Source organism: Ambystoma mexicanum, chromosome 2p (assembly GCF_040938575.1).
Source record: "Ambystoma mexicanum isolate Mex_15411 chromosome 2p, UKY_AmexF1_1, whole genome shotgun sequence".
NCBI classification, from domain to species: domain Eukaryota; kingdom Metazoa; phylum Chordata; class Amphibia; order Caudata; family Ambystomatidae; genus Ambystoma; species Ambystoma mexicanum.
This window is the reverse complement of record NC_090923.1, coordinates 313,075,480-313,088,607: the sequence shown is the minus strand read 5'-3', so window position 1 is coordinate 313,088,607 and position 13,128 is coordinate 313,075,480. Positions and strand designations below refer to the sequence as shown.

The following is a 13,128-nucleotide window of genomic DNA, read 5'->3' as shown; positions in this document are numbered from 1 at the left end:
CCGAGGAGACAAGTGTGAGAAGGGTAACAGTCAGGAATAGGGAGAGGATTAGGGCATGATATGAAACCGACTGAGTCACAACAGAGTGTATGGAAGGCACAACCTTATTATTCCTTTAGTACTAACCACATTGAAAATGTAGGGGCAGCTTAAAAAGTCCCAGAGGGAGCCTAGATAGACAAGGTGGTTGTGTTTAGGGCCTTGCTGGTAGCTAGCTAGACAACAAACCCTAGGGTTAATAAGCTCTATATACTTAACGTGGGGCTAAGGACGCCTGGGGTAGGGTGGAAAATGCTACAGAGAATGAGGGACGGCCCTGCGGCACTGCCTGAAAACTCAAACCCTTTGAACTGTCGCTGGGAGTGCGATTGTTCTTTAAGAAGCTTTACCACAGCTTGATGGTTACTATGATCATTTCACAGGTAGTCATGGATTATTCTTCACCGTTTCCACTGTGGACAATGACTGGTGGTCAGGTGTGAAAGGAAATAGATTCTGTACAAAGACATTCTATGCTGAAGTTAAGCATGGGAGCTGGCTGGCAGACCATAGCTGAAACAATTTGGTAAATGGGGCACCCCTGTGCATACATGCTTAGTATCTGTCAAGTTAATCTTTTTCAGTCCATATAATGTGTACATTATTTGAATTCATTTTGGCAATAATAACAGTAATTGTTATAGCGCTTTTGAAAGAACAGCAAACTAAATGGCAGCCATCTGCAGGACTAAACACACGTAGAAAAATGAATTCTTAAGACATGAAGAGAGGTATAGGTTTTACCTGGTTTTTGTCCAGCTCACAGTTCTTGTATTCTTTTTCTCCCTGTTCTTGGAAAGTGACAATCACAAAACCAACAAATATGTTCATCATGAAAAAGGCAATAATGATAATGTAGATAATGAAGAAGATGGAGATCTCCACTCTGTTGTTATAAATCGGGCCAACATTCTCCCCGTTGGAGTCTATAGCTTTGTAAAGAAGCCTGAAAAAAAGACGAAAAGGCACCATTCAAAATCACTAACAAACCACTCACTATATTACATAATAAACTGAAAAATTAGTTCTCTCTCAAATCTTTGGCTTCATCAATGGAACTTCAACCTTAAGCCAGTATATAAAGCTGTACACTGAAGGAGCAGGTCATCTCCCTGACTGAATAGTTGCACTATTTAATTGTATTCGACTTTGTCCTCAAAGTGCTTAGAGGAGTACCCCTCACTGGCTCACATTAAGCATAAGCCTGTGTTGAACCCTTTACAAACCAATGCAAGCTATCAAGTCTGAAACTATTTGATCAACTTTATATTGCATTGAACACTACTGAACACATGTGAAACATACACACACACATCGCTATTGAAAAGATCTATTAACGTAATACTTTGACAGTTTCTAAGTATAAGTATGCTTATTTCTCCAAGCAAAAAATGTGCGCTAAACTGCAATATCTGTATTTGACAAATTATCATACAAACAGAATGTTCACAGAAACAAAAACAAAATTGGGTCCTGGTTATCACATAACAGACACAAAGGGCCTCATCATGAGTTTGGCGGTAACCCTTAAATCATTGAGCCCAATGGGGAATGGGGCATTCCCGAATGGGCTCAGTGGGGAATGGGGAATTCCATTACCGCCAAACCTGTGATCCGGCGCTAACAGGGGAGTTTGGCGGTAGGGCTAATACCGCCGGTGGTAATACCGCTGGAGTTACCGCCCAACTTCTTGATGAGGGCCAAAGTATTTTTTAAAAGCATCAAACTGTTCGAATACATTTAGAAATATGAACCATTTTGGAAGGGGTGCATTAACACATTATTTTTCTGTGCATAGATTAGCGCATTTACAAAGCAAATCAGTTCATATAAAATACATTTTTGGAGAAAATAATTCACTACATACTGAGGCTTCAGATTCAGTACAATGTAAAAACTTTGTTTATATCTTTTAGAAGTACATGTCTTACAAATATGAACAGTTAGCTTGACTTTCCCATTATACAGATACACGGAAATCAGGTTTGAATTTTAGCCATTTAGTAAATTTAACAGCATGAAGAAGCAAAAAAGGCTGGTTCATAAATGTCAATCCTATGAAGCAGACAGCTGATTAGCTATGAGTATTGAAGGAGTTATTATGGAAGGACACTTTAGATTATCATTACTGACATGTGCAAATCAATGGTAAGTGTACAGTGGACAAATCTCTCAGGAGGTTTGATGATGGGTGGTCTATGCTTCATATTGGATGGACTAAATAGTGTCAGTTTCACTTTTGCAAATCAGTGCTGGCATGATGAAACATTGTAGCTAGAGTGTTAGACAATGACACCCACAAGTCATGGCTGTCTGACAAGGAAATAGGGTGGTTTTAACTTCAGGTTATAAAGCAAGGTAAACCACAGAGCTGAGACAATGTTCCTGTGGGCATCCTGGTGAGGAAAACCTGAGCAGGAAGAGCTTGCAGGCAGACAGTGAATCACAGCGCAGAGAAGCAGAGATGAACCATAGCACTGGACACTTGGGCAAGAGGAAGCAACCAGATATTATAATACATTTACCATGGTAGAGTGAATCTACTTAGGCTCAAAATTGCCACTTTGTTATATTGCAGGTCTTACTCCCAGCATCTCACTACCTACACCTGCAGCTTAATCATGTAATATATCTACACACCAATACTTCTGCATTTGAACAGAATTACTGTATTTATTAAATCTCATGGCCTAATGCTTTCACTGAAGCAATGCAATACAGCGAGTAACAAGTAAGGAGGTAGAGTAGGTTACAGTAAGTTATCGATAGACAAGCCACAGAAAAAGGATAATAGGAAAAGAGGAGAAAGTCATGGGAGTGAGAGGTGAGGGAGTATAGTGCTACTAAATTATCAAGATTTTAGGTGAAGTTTGACAAAATATATTATAAATAAACTCATCAGATAAATAAAGCTTACTTACGCAGGCCAACCTTCAAAGGTAGAGACTGTAAAGAGTGCCATCATGGCAGATAGAACATGATCAAAATTAAAATCACTGTTGCGCCACATTCTTTCTTTGAGTGAAGGGTGATTAATATCTCCATCTTTGTAAACAATATATATCCCCCTAAAGAAAAGAGAAAATAAGTATTAATTGCACTAACCAGTTCAAAACATAAAATCTTTTAAGGCAACACTTATGAGTTGTATGTAATCCATTTAGAGGGCAGAAAATCAATAATATTTAATGTAATCTTTTTTTATGTCATTCGTAGAGCGCCATTTGATGATATGGGGCTACTTTACAGTGATTTTTTCTGCCAGTCCAGTTTGCTATTAGAAAAGCAAACACACAACACATCAGTGGAAAAAGTCCATGTTTCACCTTCTAGATGGATGCTTGATGTAGCTCCCCCTCTCCCTGAGACTATACCACCAAACTAAAATAGAAAGTACAAAATGTAACTGTTGCCTCTTTTCTTTGGCCCCTTGGTCCTTGCAAAAACTCCTTTGTGTTGTTACTGTGACGCTATGGAAGGAGAAAATAGGTTCTTCTTAGAGATCGTTTTGTTCTTTCCATGGTGGCCATCTTGTGTGTATTTTTGTTGTTGTAAAAAGGAATCATTATCAGGTCAGACCTTTGCTGTGGTGTTAATGGTAATTACCTCCAGAGCGCATACCGGATGTTGATAGCATCTGAGCCCTTGGTAATCATCAACACTTTGCTTGGCAATTACTTTGAGCTGGTGTGTTTTTACTAGCCAAAAAACAAAAAGAAAGGATAGGTAGGCAATTCCCAACAAGCAACAGAAAAGAGCAGGCTTTTTCCAGAAACATTTACAGGGTAATTCATAGAATTTCGCACAAATGTGGCGCATGCGGCTGGCGCACAGTGTGCGCGTGCGAATGTCTGCGCCAGCCACGTGCGCTAAAATCGATTTCCGCGCACAGCGTATTCATGGATTTTAGCCTCCAAAACCAGCCGTGGCGCAGAGTGGCGCAGCGACCCTGCAGCAGCGCCAGTTACGCCCCCAAGAACGCCCTCACGCAAGGAAAAGCCATCAAAATTCCCAATTCAGCGCAAAGGGCTGCGCTAACCCTCGACCAGTTTACAGGGCTGCCAAACAGCAAATGCCAAGCGGGGAACGTGTATTACTGTGGTGCGCGTGAAGTTTCACACGCGAAAGGGCCTGTGCGAGTTTCGTACGTGTATTATGGGGGTGCGCAGGAAGTTTCACACACGATTGACCTGGGTACGTGTATTTCAGGGGTGCGCGGGAAGTTTCACACGCGATTGGCCTGGGTACGTGTATTTCAGGGGTGCGCGAGAAGTTTCTCACGCGATTGGCCAAATTAATCCAAATGAAAATGTGTCCAAAGTCACCGTCCAACAAAGCAAATCCAAAGGGAAAGAAAAGCGTAATATCCATTGCTCCATGGTGAAGAAAAATAAAGATGAAGGAGAAAAATCCACTGTAAAACTATGTACAAATAGCAAATCCAGGGTCCATGAGCCCAACGACATAAATGAAACCTACAATGAAACCTACCTAATTACTAACTATATACAAAAATGTGGGGCATAGTCCATGCGCCCCAAATGAAAGAAAAAAAAATTAAACTTAACACTAATGAACTATATACAATGGCGGCGGGCAAGTCCAATGGCTCACTTGTTGATGTCATGGGCCAGGGCATCATCGAACTCCTGTTCAATGTCTTGGAGGCGGGCCTGTTCTCTGGCCCCGAGGTCTCGCAGGGATAACGCCATGTCCACCTCCAACTCCCTGCAAATTCCCTCGAGGCACTCAGCCCGCCTCAGCGCCCTGCGCACGGAGTTCTCCACCCTGACCATCGTGAGCCCTGCCTCCTCCGCCCGCCACCGCCAGTCCGCACCTATCTGCAGGCCCAACCGCTGCCACACGGAAGACACTCCCATTCCAGGGTCCTCCTGCCCTCCGGCCGATGCCTGCCCCTCTGATGTAGATTGCCCCGAGCCATGATGCCTCCCACGTTGATCCGGCCGCTGCCTCCGACGCAACTGCCTCTGCCAGCACGACGGCATCCAGGCTGATGGAATCCACCGACGCCGTCGTGCACGTGCCCTGCTCGATGATGCTGGCACATCCTCCATCTGCTGGAGTCCAGTTGCTGTTGTGTCCACCCCTGCCGGACCTCCGACTCCCGACTGTGGCAGGGATGGGATCCCCACCGAGCTGGCTGCGTTGGTCAGGGCAGGTCCACAGGGGGCCCTGGTGGCATCTGGGCCGGAAGACGGCATGGAGAATGACTGGCGCATAGTCTCCACAGAGGAGGAGAGGGCCGCCAGAGTGGCCGACACATGTACAAAACCCCCGACCATGGACACTCCCAACTGGGCCACGTTGGCACGCTGCTCTTCGTGATGACTTGCGTACTCCCCCCGGGAAGCACACACGTCATCACGAATGTCACGCATGCGCAACGCGACACCAATCAGGACCTTTTCCATACGGCCAGGGGTCCCCTCATCTGCAGGTAGAGGAGTGTCAGGTGACATGGACATCCCCTCTACCTGAGGACGGGCCTGGGATGGGGCATCCCTTCTGGTGCATGGTGGTGCAGTTACAGGGTCAGGGACAGCGACATGCACAGGTCCCTCTGCGGTGACCTGTGCTGCCTCCTGCCCCTGGCCCTGGACTGCACCAGTGGTACCACCCCCACCAGGCCCCATGTGCGGCTCAGTAGCGGCCTCCTCCTCCTCTGTGGAAACCACCAACCTGGATGGCTCCACACCGTCTTCCGCTGTTGCAAGCCCCTGTGGGGGCTCACCCACCCCTTCCGCTGCAGCCGTAGTGGCAGATGCAGCAACAGTCCCCTCACTCCCGGACGATGGTAAATTCTGGGAAGGTGACTGGGCCTTGGTCCCCGGCCAGTGGGGGGCATCCCCGCCGCTTTGCTCCACAGCGCCGTCTCCGCCCTCTTCATCACTTGCCGCTGTGTAGAGGGAGACATAGAAAACAAGCATCAGGGTACTGTACAATGGTCCCCTAGACAGGAAGCAATAGCAGATGAGTGGCACTGTCAAACATCACTTCCATCATGTCCCTCCACAACACATGGGTCAGTGCAGGCAAAACACATGCAGTAACAGGCATGGCGCATGCTATGAACATTAGCATACATGTCCAAGGGACTCTTGAAACATACAATGCTGGTTTGAAACTCACATGCATCATGGGTCATGCCTATCACATGCACACACTTCACGCTAGTTTCATCCATCTGGCCTTGTACACCCCAGACACAGTGGATACAAGGATGAGTAGGCTGCATCAGTGAATCTGAACATTGTCACAGACATGCGTCATGCATCCATGGCATTTCCAAGTCACAGACATGCAAGTCAGACACACAGACATCACATCATACATGTCCATGACAGCAGCACCCATCTCTCACATCCCATCCATGTCCAATAACAGAGACAGGCATGCATTAATGTGTGCATTCCCCATGCTGCTCCGCATGTTGCATTGCAACACATGCACCAGCCATGTGGTTCACACATTACTGGTCTCACATGCATGACCATGATGCCCCTGCACACACACATACGTACATGGTCTATGTCACACATACAGGCAAGTATCAGACAACCAGCAACATGCCCTATCTCTCACAGCAATGTTTGGCCACTTACCGCTCAACTCCGGACGGGTCTGCCTACGAAGGATCTGGGCGTGGAGCACTGGGCCTACGCATTCCAGGACCCTCATCTGGATGGTACTCATGCTTCCCCGGCCCCCCTCCACGAGGCGCCAGGCCTAGTTGAGGGTCCTGGACCTCAAGTCCTCCCAGCGCTTCTTGACATGTTGGAATCTTCATACTGCCACCCCCTCCGCATTGATGGCAGTCACAATGTCCATCCAGATCCTGGTCCGTCCTTCCTTGTGAGCGCGCAAACTTCCAAAGAGGGCATCATACTGCCCCAGGAATTGCTCCACCAGGACACCAACTTCGGTGGCAGTGAAGCTGGTGGCCCTCTGCCTCTCTGGCTGGGGGTTGCCAGTGGTCTCAGATGGTGGTGTGCCCGACATGGCAACCCCAGAGGCAGGCGTGGGTGGGCAACTGGGTCCTGGGGCTGGGCTGTGGAGCGATGGAATCCCAGTTGGGAGTCTTCTGTTCCAGCAGGGGTGGTCACAGCAACTGCACCCCTGCAGATGGCTGATGTGCAGGCACCAAATAGCAGGGCACGTGGGCAGCAGGCAGGCAGGCAGCAGCAGATGGCAGGTTGGAGCGTGCTCGGGGCTCTTGGGGGCAGGAAAATGGACTTCAGGGCAGGAGCGTGGTCTTCCGTGTGTTTTCGCGTGGCCAGCTTGATACGGAGTGATGTGTACATGTGCATGTGTGTGCATTTCACAAGGGTGCAACAGTGATGCAACATGGATGCTTGGGACACTGATATGTAGAAGACTGATTGCCAGATGTGACATGGATGCCGATCTCATCACTGCTACAGTTGGTGGAGGTGCACACATGCATGTAAGTGTGGTGGCGTGTGTGCATGTCTAGTACACTCCCTGTGTTTCATGTGATGTCTGGCTCACCTTTGGCTGCTCATGCTGTTGTATGTGTATGGATGGTGCTGGCTGTTGCCATATGGCTGTGGAATTGCTCAGGTGTGTGAGTTGACATGCCATGTGTGTTGGGGATTGTGATGCCATGTCTGAAGTTTGCCACTACCACTCATGTGCAACTGGCATGTGTGTATCAGTCCATTGTACAGTGTCCTGATGCCCGTCTCCTATCTCTCCCTGTCTGCAGCGTCAACTGATGAAGAGGGCGGAGAGGGTGCTGTGGAGCACAGCCGCGGGGTTCACACCACCAGCCGGAGACGCAAGGCCCGGCTCCCTCCCAGGTTGTGATCTCGTCAGGGAGTGATGAGTCCGGTGCCGCATCCCAGGCCGCAGCTGCCGAGGGTAGGTCCAAGAGGCGGAGGTCGGAGTTGGACTCCTCGGCAGCAGAAGGGGCAGCTGAGACCCCACAGGGTCCGATGAAGGAAGATGGCACAGAGTCATCCAGGTTGGTGGGGGGTTTGGTGGAGGAGGAGGCTGTGCAAGGGACAGAGACGGGGTCTGGAGATGGGGATTCCACTGGTGCCAGTGGTGCGGTGCAGGGGCAGGGACAGGAGGCAGCACAGGCCGCCGCGGAGGTGCCTGTGTATAATCCTGTCCCCGATCCTGTGACTGCATCATCCCACACCAGCAGGGATGCCTACGTCCAGACGCGTTTTCAGTGAGTGGATCCGCGTACAACAACTGGCCTTCCCCTCCCTGCGGACGTGGCTATCCGGGACCGGGTTGAGCCTGTCCTGGGTGGGGTGGCGTTGTGTCAAGGGGACATATGAGGTGACCTGCAGTCTTTTCATGGGGAGACTGCACGTCATCTGGAATGGCTCGTTGACCACGTCAGCCTATTGGGACAGGTCACCCAGGCTGTTTTGTGCATGTCACAATGTTGATCTTTTCACAGTCATGTGTCACCATTGCGTGGGTCTGAGGGACATTGATTCATGGCCATGCTGGTTATGTATTTTCTATCATGAATTTGGGAATTCAATGTGGGGTGTTTGAACTGGGGTGGGATTTGGGTGGCCATGAGGGGCATGGGTCTGGAGTGTGATGACCTGTCGGGGGGGGCATGTGTGGGGACCTGCTGGCAGGTGCCCCTGACTGCTGGGGGGTGGGGCTGCAGGGGGACATGTGTGGGACATGTGTGGGGGCCTGCTGGCAGGTGCCCTGCACTGCTGGGGGATGGGGGTGCTGGGGGACATGTGTGGGGCCCTGCTGGCAGGTGCCCCTGACTGCTGGGGGGTGGGGGTGCAGGGGGACATGTGTGGGGGCCTGCTGGCAGGTGCCCCCGACTGCTGGGGGGTGGGGGTGCTGGGGGACATGAGTGGGACATGTGTGGGGGCCTGCTGGCAGGTGCCTCTGACTGCTGGGGGGTAGGGATGCTGGGGGACATGAGTGGGACATGAGTGGGGGCCTGCTGGCAGGTGCCCCTGACTGCTGGGGGATGGGGGTGCTGGGGGACATGAGTGGGACATAAGTGGGGGCCTGCTGGCAGGTGCCACTGACTGCTGGGGGGTGGGGGTGCTGGGGGACATGAGTGGGACATGAGTGGGGGCCTGCTGGCAGGTGCCCTGCACTGCTGGAGGGTGGTGGTGCAGGGGGACATGTGAGGGACATGAGTGGGGGCCTGCTGGCAGGTGCCCCTGACTGCTGGGGGGTGGGGGTGCTGGGGGACATGTGTGGGACATGAGTGGGGGCCTGCTGGCAGGTGCCCCTGACTGCTGGGGGGTGGGGGTGCTGGGGGACATGTGTGGTGGCCTGGTGGCAGGTACCCTGCACTGCTGAGGTTGGGGGTGCAGGGGGACATGTGTGGGACATGAGTGGGGGCCTGCTGGCAGGTGCCCCTGACTGCTGGGGGGTGTGGGTGCTGGGGGACATGAGTGGGACATGAATGGGGGCCTGCTGGCAGGTGCCCTGCACTGTTGGGGGTGGGGGTGCTGGGGGACATGTGTGGGGGCCTGCTGGCAGGTGCCCCTGCCTGCTGGGGGGTGGGGTGTAGGGGGACATGTGTGGGGGCCTGCTGGCAGGTGCCCCTGACTGCTGGGGGATGGGGGTGCAGGGGGACATGTGTGGGGGCTTGTTGGCAGGTGCCCCTGACTGCTGGGGGTAGGGGTGCTGGGGGACATGAGTGGGACATGAGTGGGGGCCTGCTGGCAGGTGCCCCTGACTGCTGGGGGTGGGGGTGATGGTGGACATGAGTGGGACATGAGTGGGGGCCTGCTGGCAGGTGCCCTGCACTGCTGGGGGGTGGGGGTGCAGGGGGACATGTGTGGGACATGAGTAGGGGCCTGCTGGCAGGTGCCCCTGACTGCTGGGGGGTGGGGGTGCAGGGGGACAGGTGTGGGACATGAGTGGGGGCCTGCTGGCAGGTGTCCTGCACTGCTGGGGGGTGGGGGTGCAGGGGGACATGTGTGGGACATGAGTGGGGGCCTGCTGGCAGGTGCCCCTGACTACTGGGGGGTGTGGGTGCTGGGGGACATGAGTGGGACATGAGTGGGGGCCTGCTAGCAGGTGCCCTGCACTGCTGGGGGGTGGGGGTGCTGGGGGACATGTGTGGGGCCTGCTGGCAGGTGCCCCTGACTGCTGGGGGGTGGGGGTGCAGGGGGACATGTGTGGGGGCCTGCTGGCAGGTGCCCCTGACTGCTGGGGGGTGGGGGTGCTGGGGGACGAGTGGGACATGAGTGGGGGCCTGCTGGCAGGTGATCTGCACTGCTGAGGGGTGGGGGTGCTGGGGGACATGTGTGGGGGCCTGCTGGCAGGTGCCCCTGATTGCTGGGGGGTGGGGGTGCTGGGGGACATGTGTTGGGGCCTGTTGGCAGGTGCCACTGACTGCTGGGGGGTGGGGGTGCTGGGGGACATGAGTGGGGGCCTGCTGGCAGGTGCCCTGCACTGCTGGGGTTGGGGGTGCTGGGGGACATGTGGGGGACATGTGTGGGACATGTGTGAGGGCCTGCTGGCAGGTGCCCCTGACTGCTGGGGGGTGGGGGTGCTGGGGGACATGAGTGGGGGCCTGCTGGCCGGTGCCCCTGACTGCTGGGGGGTGAGGGTGCAGGGGGACATGTGTGGGGCCTGCTGGCAGGTGCCCCTGACTGCTGGGGGGTGGGGATGCAGGGGGACATGTGTGGGGGCCTGCTGGCAGGTGCCCCTGACTGCTGGTGGGTGGGGGTGCAGGGGGACATGTGTGGGACATGTGTGGGGGCCTGCTGGCAGGTGCCCCTGACTGCTGGGGGGTGGTGATGCAGGGGGACATGTGTGGGGGCCTGCTGGCAGGTGCCCCTGACTGCTGGGGTGTGGGGGCGCTGGGGGACATGAGTGGGACATGAGTGGGGGCCTGCTGGCAGGTGCCCTGCTGGAGGTTGGGGGTGCAGGGGGACATGTGTGGGACATGAGTGGGGGTCGGCTGGCAGGTGCCCCTGACTGCTGGGGGTGGGGGTACTGGGGGACATGAGTGGGACATGTGTGGGGGCCTGCTGGCAGGTGCCCCTGACTGCGGGGGGGGGTGGGGGTGCTGGGGGACATGTGTAGGGGCCTGCTGGCAGGTGCCCTGCACTGTTGGGGGGTGGGGGTGCAGGGGGGACATGTGTGGGACATGAGTGGGGGCCTGCTGGCAGGTGCCACTGACTGCTGGGGGGTGGGGGTGCTGGGGGACATGAGTGGGACATGAGTGGGGGCCTGTTGGCAGGTGCCCCTGACTGCTGGGGGGTGGGGGTGCTGGGGGACATGAGTGGGGCCTGTTGGCAGGTGCCCTGCACTGCTGGGGGTGGGGGTGCTGTGGGACATGTGTGGGGGCCTGCTGACAGGTCCCCCTGACTGCTGGGGGGTGGGGGTGCTGGGGGACATGAGTGGGGCCCTGCTGGCCTGTGCCCCTGACTGCTGGGGGGTGAGGGTGCAGGGGGACATGTGTGGGGCCTGCTGGCAGGTGCCCCTGATTGCTGGGGGGTGGGGATGCAGGGGGACATGTGTGGGGGCCTGCTGGCAGGTACCCCTGACTGCTGGGGGGTGGGGGTGCAGGGGGACATGTGTGGGACATGTGTGGGGGCCTGCTGGCAGGTGCCCCTGACTGCTGGGGGGTGGGGGTGCAGGGGGACATGAGTGGGACATGTGTGGGGGCCTGCTGGCAGGTGCCCCTGACTGCTGGGGGGCATGTGTGGGGGTCTGCTGGCAGGTGCCCCTGACTGCTGGGGGGTGGGGGTGCTGGGGGACATGAGTGGGACATGAGTGGGGGCCTGCTGGCAGGTGCCCCTGACTGCTGGGGGGTGGGGGTGCTGGGGGACATGAGTGGGACATGAGTGGGGGCCTGCTGGCAGGTGCCCCTGACTGCTGGTGTGTGGGGGTGCTGGGGGATATGAGTGGGACATGAGTGGGGGCCTGCTGGCAGGTGCCCTGCACTGCTGGGGATTGGGGGTGCAGGGGGACATGTGTGGGACATGAGTGGGGGCCGGCTGGCAGGTGCCCCTGACTGCTGGGGGGTGGGGGTACAGGGGGACATGTGTGGGACATGAGTGGGGGCCTGCTGGCAGGTGCCCCTGACTGCTGGGGGTGGGGGTACTGGGGGACATGAGTGGGACATGTGTGGGGGCCTGCTGGCAGGTGCCCCTGACTGCTGGGGGGTGGGGGTGCTGGGGGACATGTGTAGGGGCCTGCTGGCAGGTGCCCTGCACTGTTGGGGGGTGGGGGTGCAGGGGGGACATGTGTGGGACATGAGTGGGGGCCTGCTGGCAGGTGCCACTGACTGCTGGGGGGTGGGGGTGCTGGGGGACATGAGTGGGACATGAGTGGGGGCCTGTTGGCAGGTGCCCCTGACTGCTGGGGGGTGGGGGTGCTGGGGGACATGAGTGGGGCCTGTTGGCAGGTGCCCTGCACTGCTGGGGGTGGGGGTGCTGTGGGACATGTGTGGGGGCCTGCTGACAGGTCCCCCTGACTGCTGGGGGGTGGGGGTGCTGGGGGACATGAGTGGGGGCCTGCTGGCCGGTGCCCCTGACTGCTGGGGGGTGAGGGTGCAGGGGGACATGTGTGGGGCCTGCTGGCAGGTGCCCCTGATTGCTGGGGGGTGGGGATGCAGGGGGACATGTGTGGGGGCCTGCTGGCAGGTACCCCTGACTGCTGGGGGGTGGGGGTGCAGGGGGACATGTGTGGGACATGTGTGGGGGCCTGCTGGCAGGTGCCCCTGACTGCTGGGGGGTGGGGGTGCAGGGGGACATGTGTGGGGGCATGCTGGCAGGTGCCCCGGACTGCTGGGGGTGGGGGTGCTGGGGGACATGAGTGGGACATGTGTGGGGGCCTGCTGGCAGGTGCCCCTGACTGCTGGGGGACATGTGTGGGGGTCTGCTGGCAGGTGCCCCTGACTGCTGGGGGGTGGGGGTGCTGGGGGACATGAGTGGGACATGAGTGGGGGCCTGCTGGCAGGTGCCCCTGACTGCTGGGGGGTGGGGGTGCTGGGGGACATGAGTGGGACATGAGTGGGGGCCTGCTGGCAGGTGCCCCTGACTGCTGGTGTGTGGGGGTGCTGGGGGACATGAGTGGGACATGAGTGGG

At 55.9% G+C, this 13,128-nt stretch overlaps 1 protein-coding gene across 5 annotated transcripts in view; it reads right to left on the bottom strand.

Moving 5' to 3' along the window:
- Positions 1-13,128, bottom strand: part of CACNA1D (calcium voltage-gated channel subunit alpha1 D) — a 2,225,258-nt gene that overhangs the window by 952,957 nt on the left and 1,259,173 nt on the right. For all 5 annotated transcript variants that reach the window (XM_069643624.1, XM_069643621.1, XM_069643623.1 and 2 more), the window contains exons 26-27: positions 2,961-3,107; positions 784-985 (exon numbers count right to left, since the gene is read on the bottom strand). In XM_069643624.1, the coding sequence (XP_069499725.1) occupies positions 784-985; positions 2,961-3,107 (349 nt within the window). The remainder of the gene's footprint in view (positions 1-783; positions 986-2,960; positions 3,108-13,128) is intronic.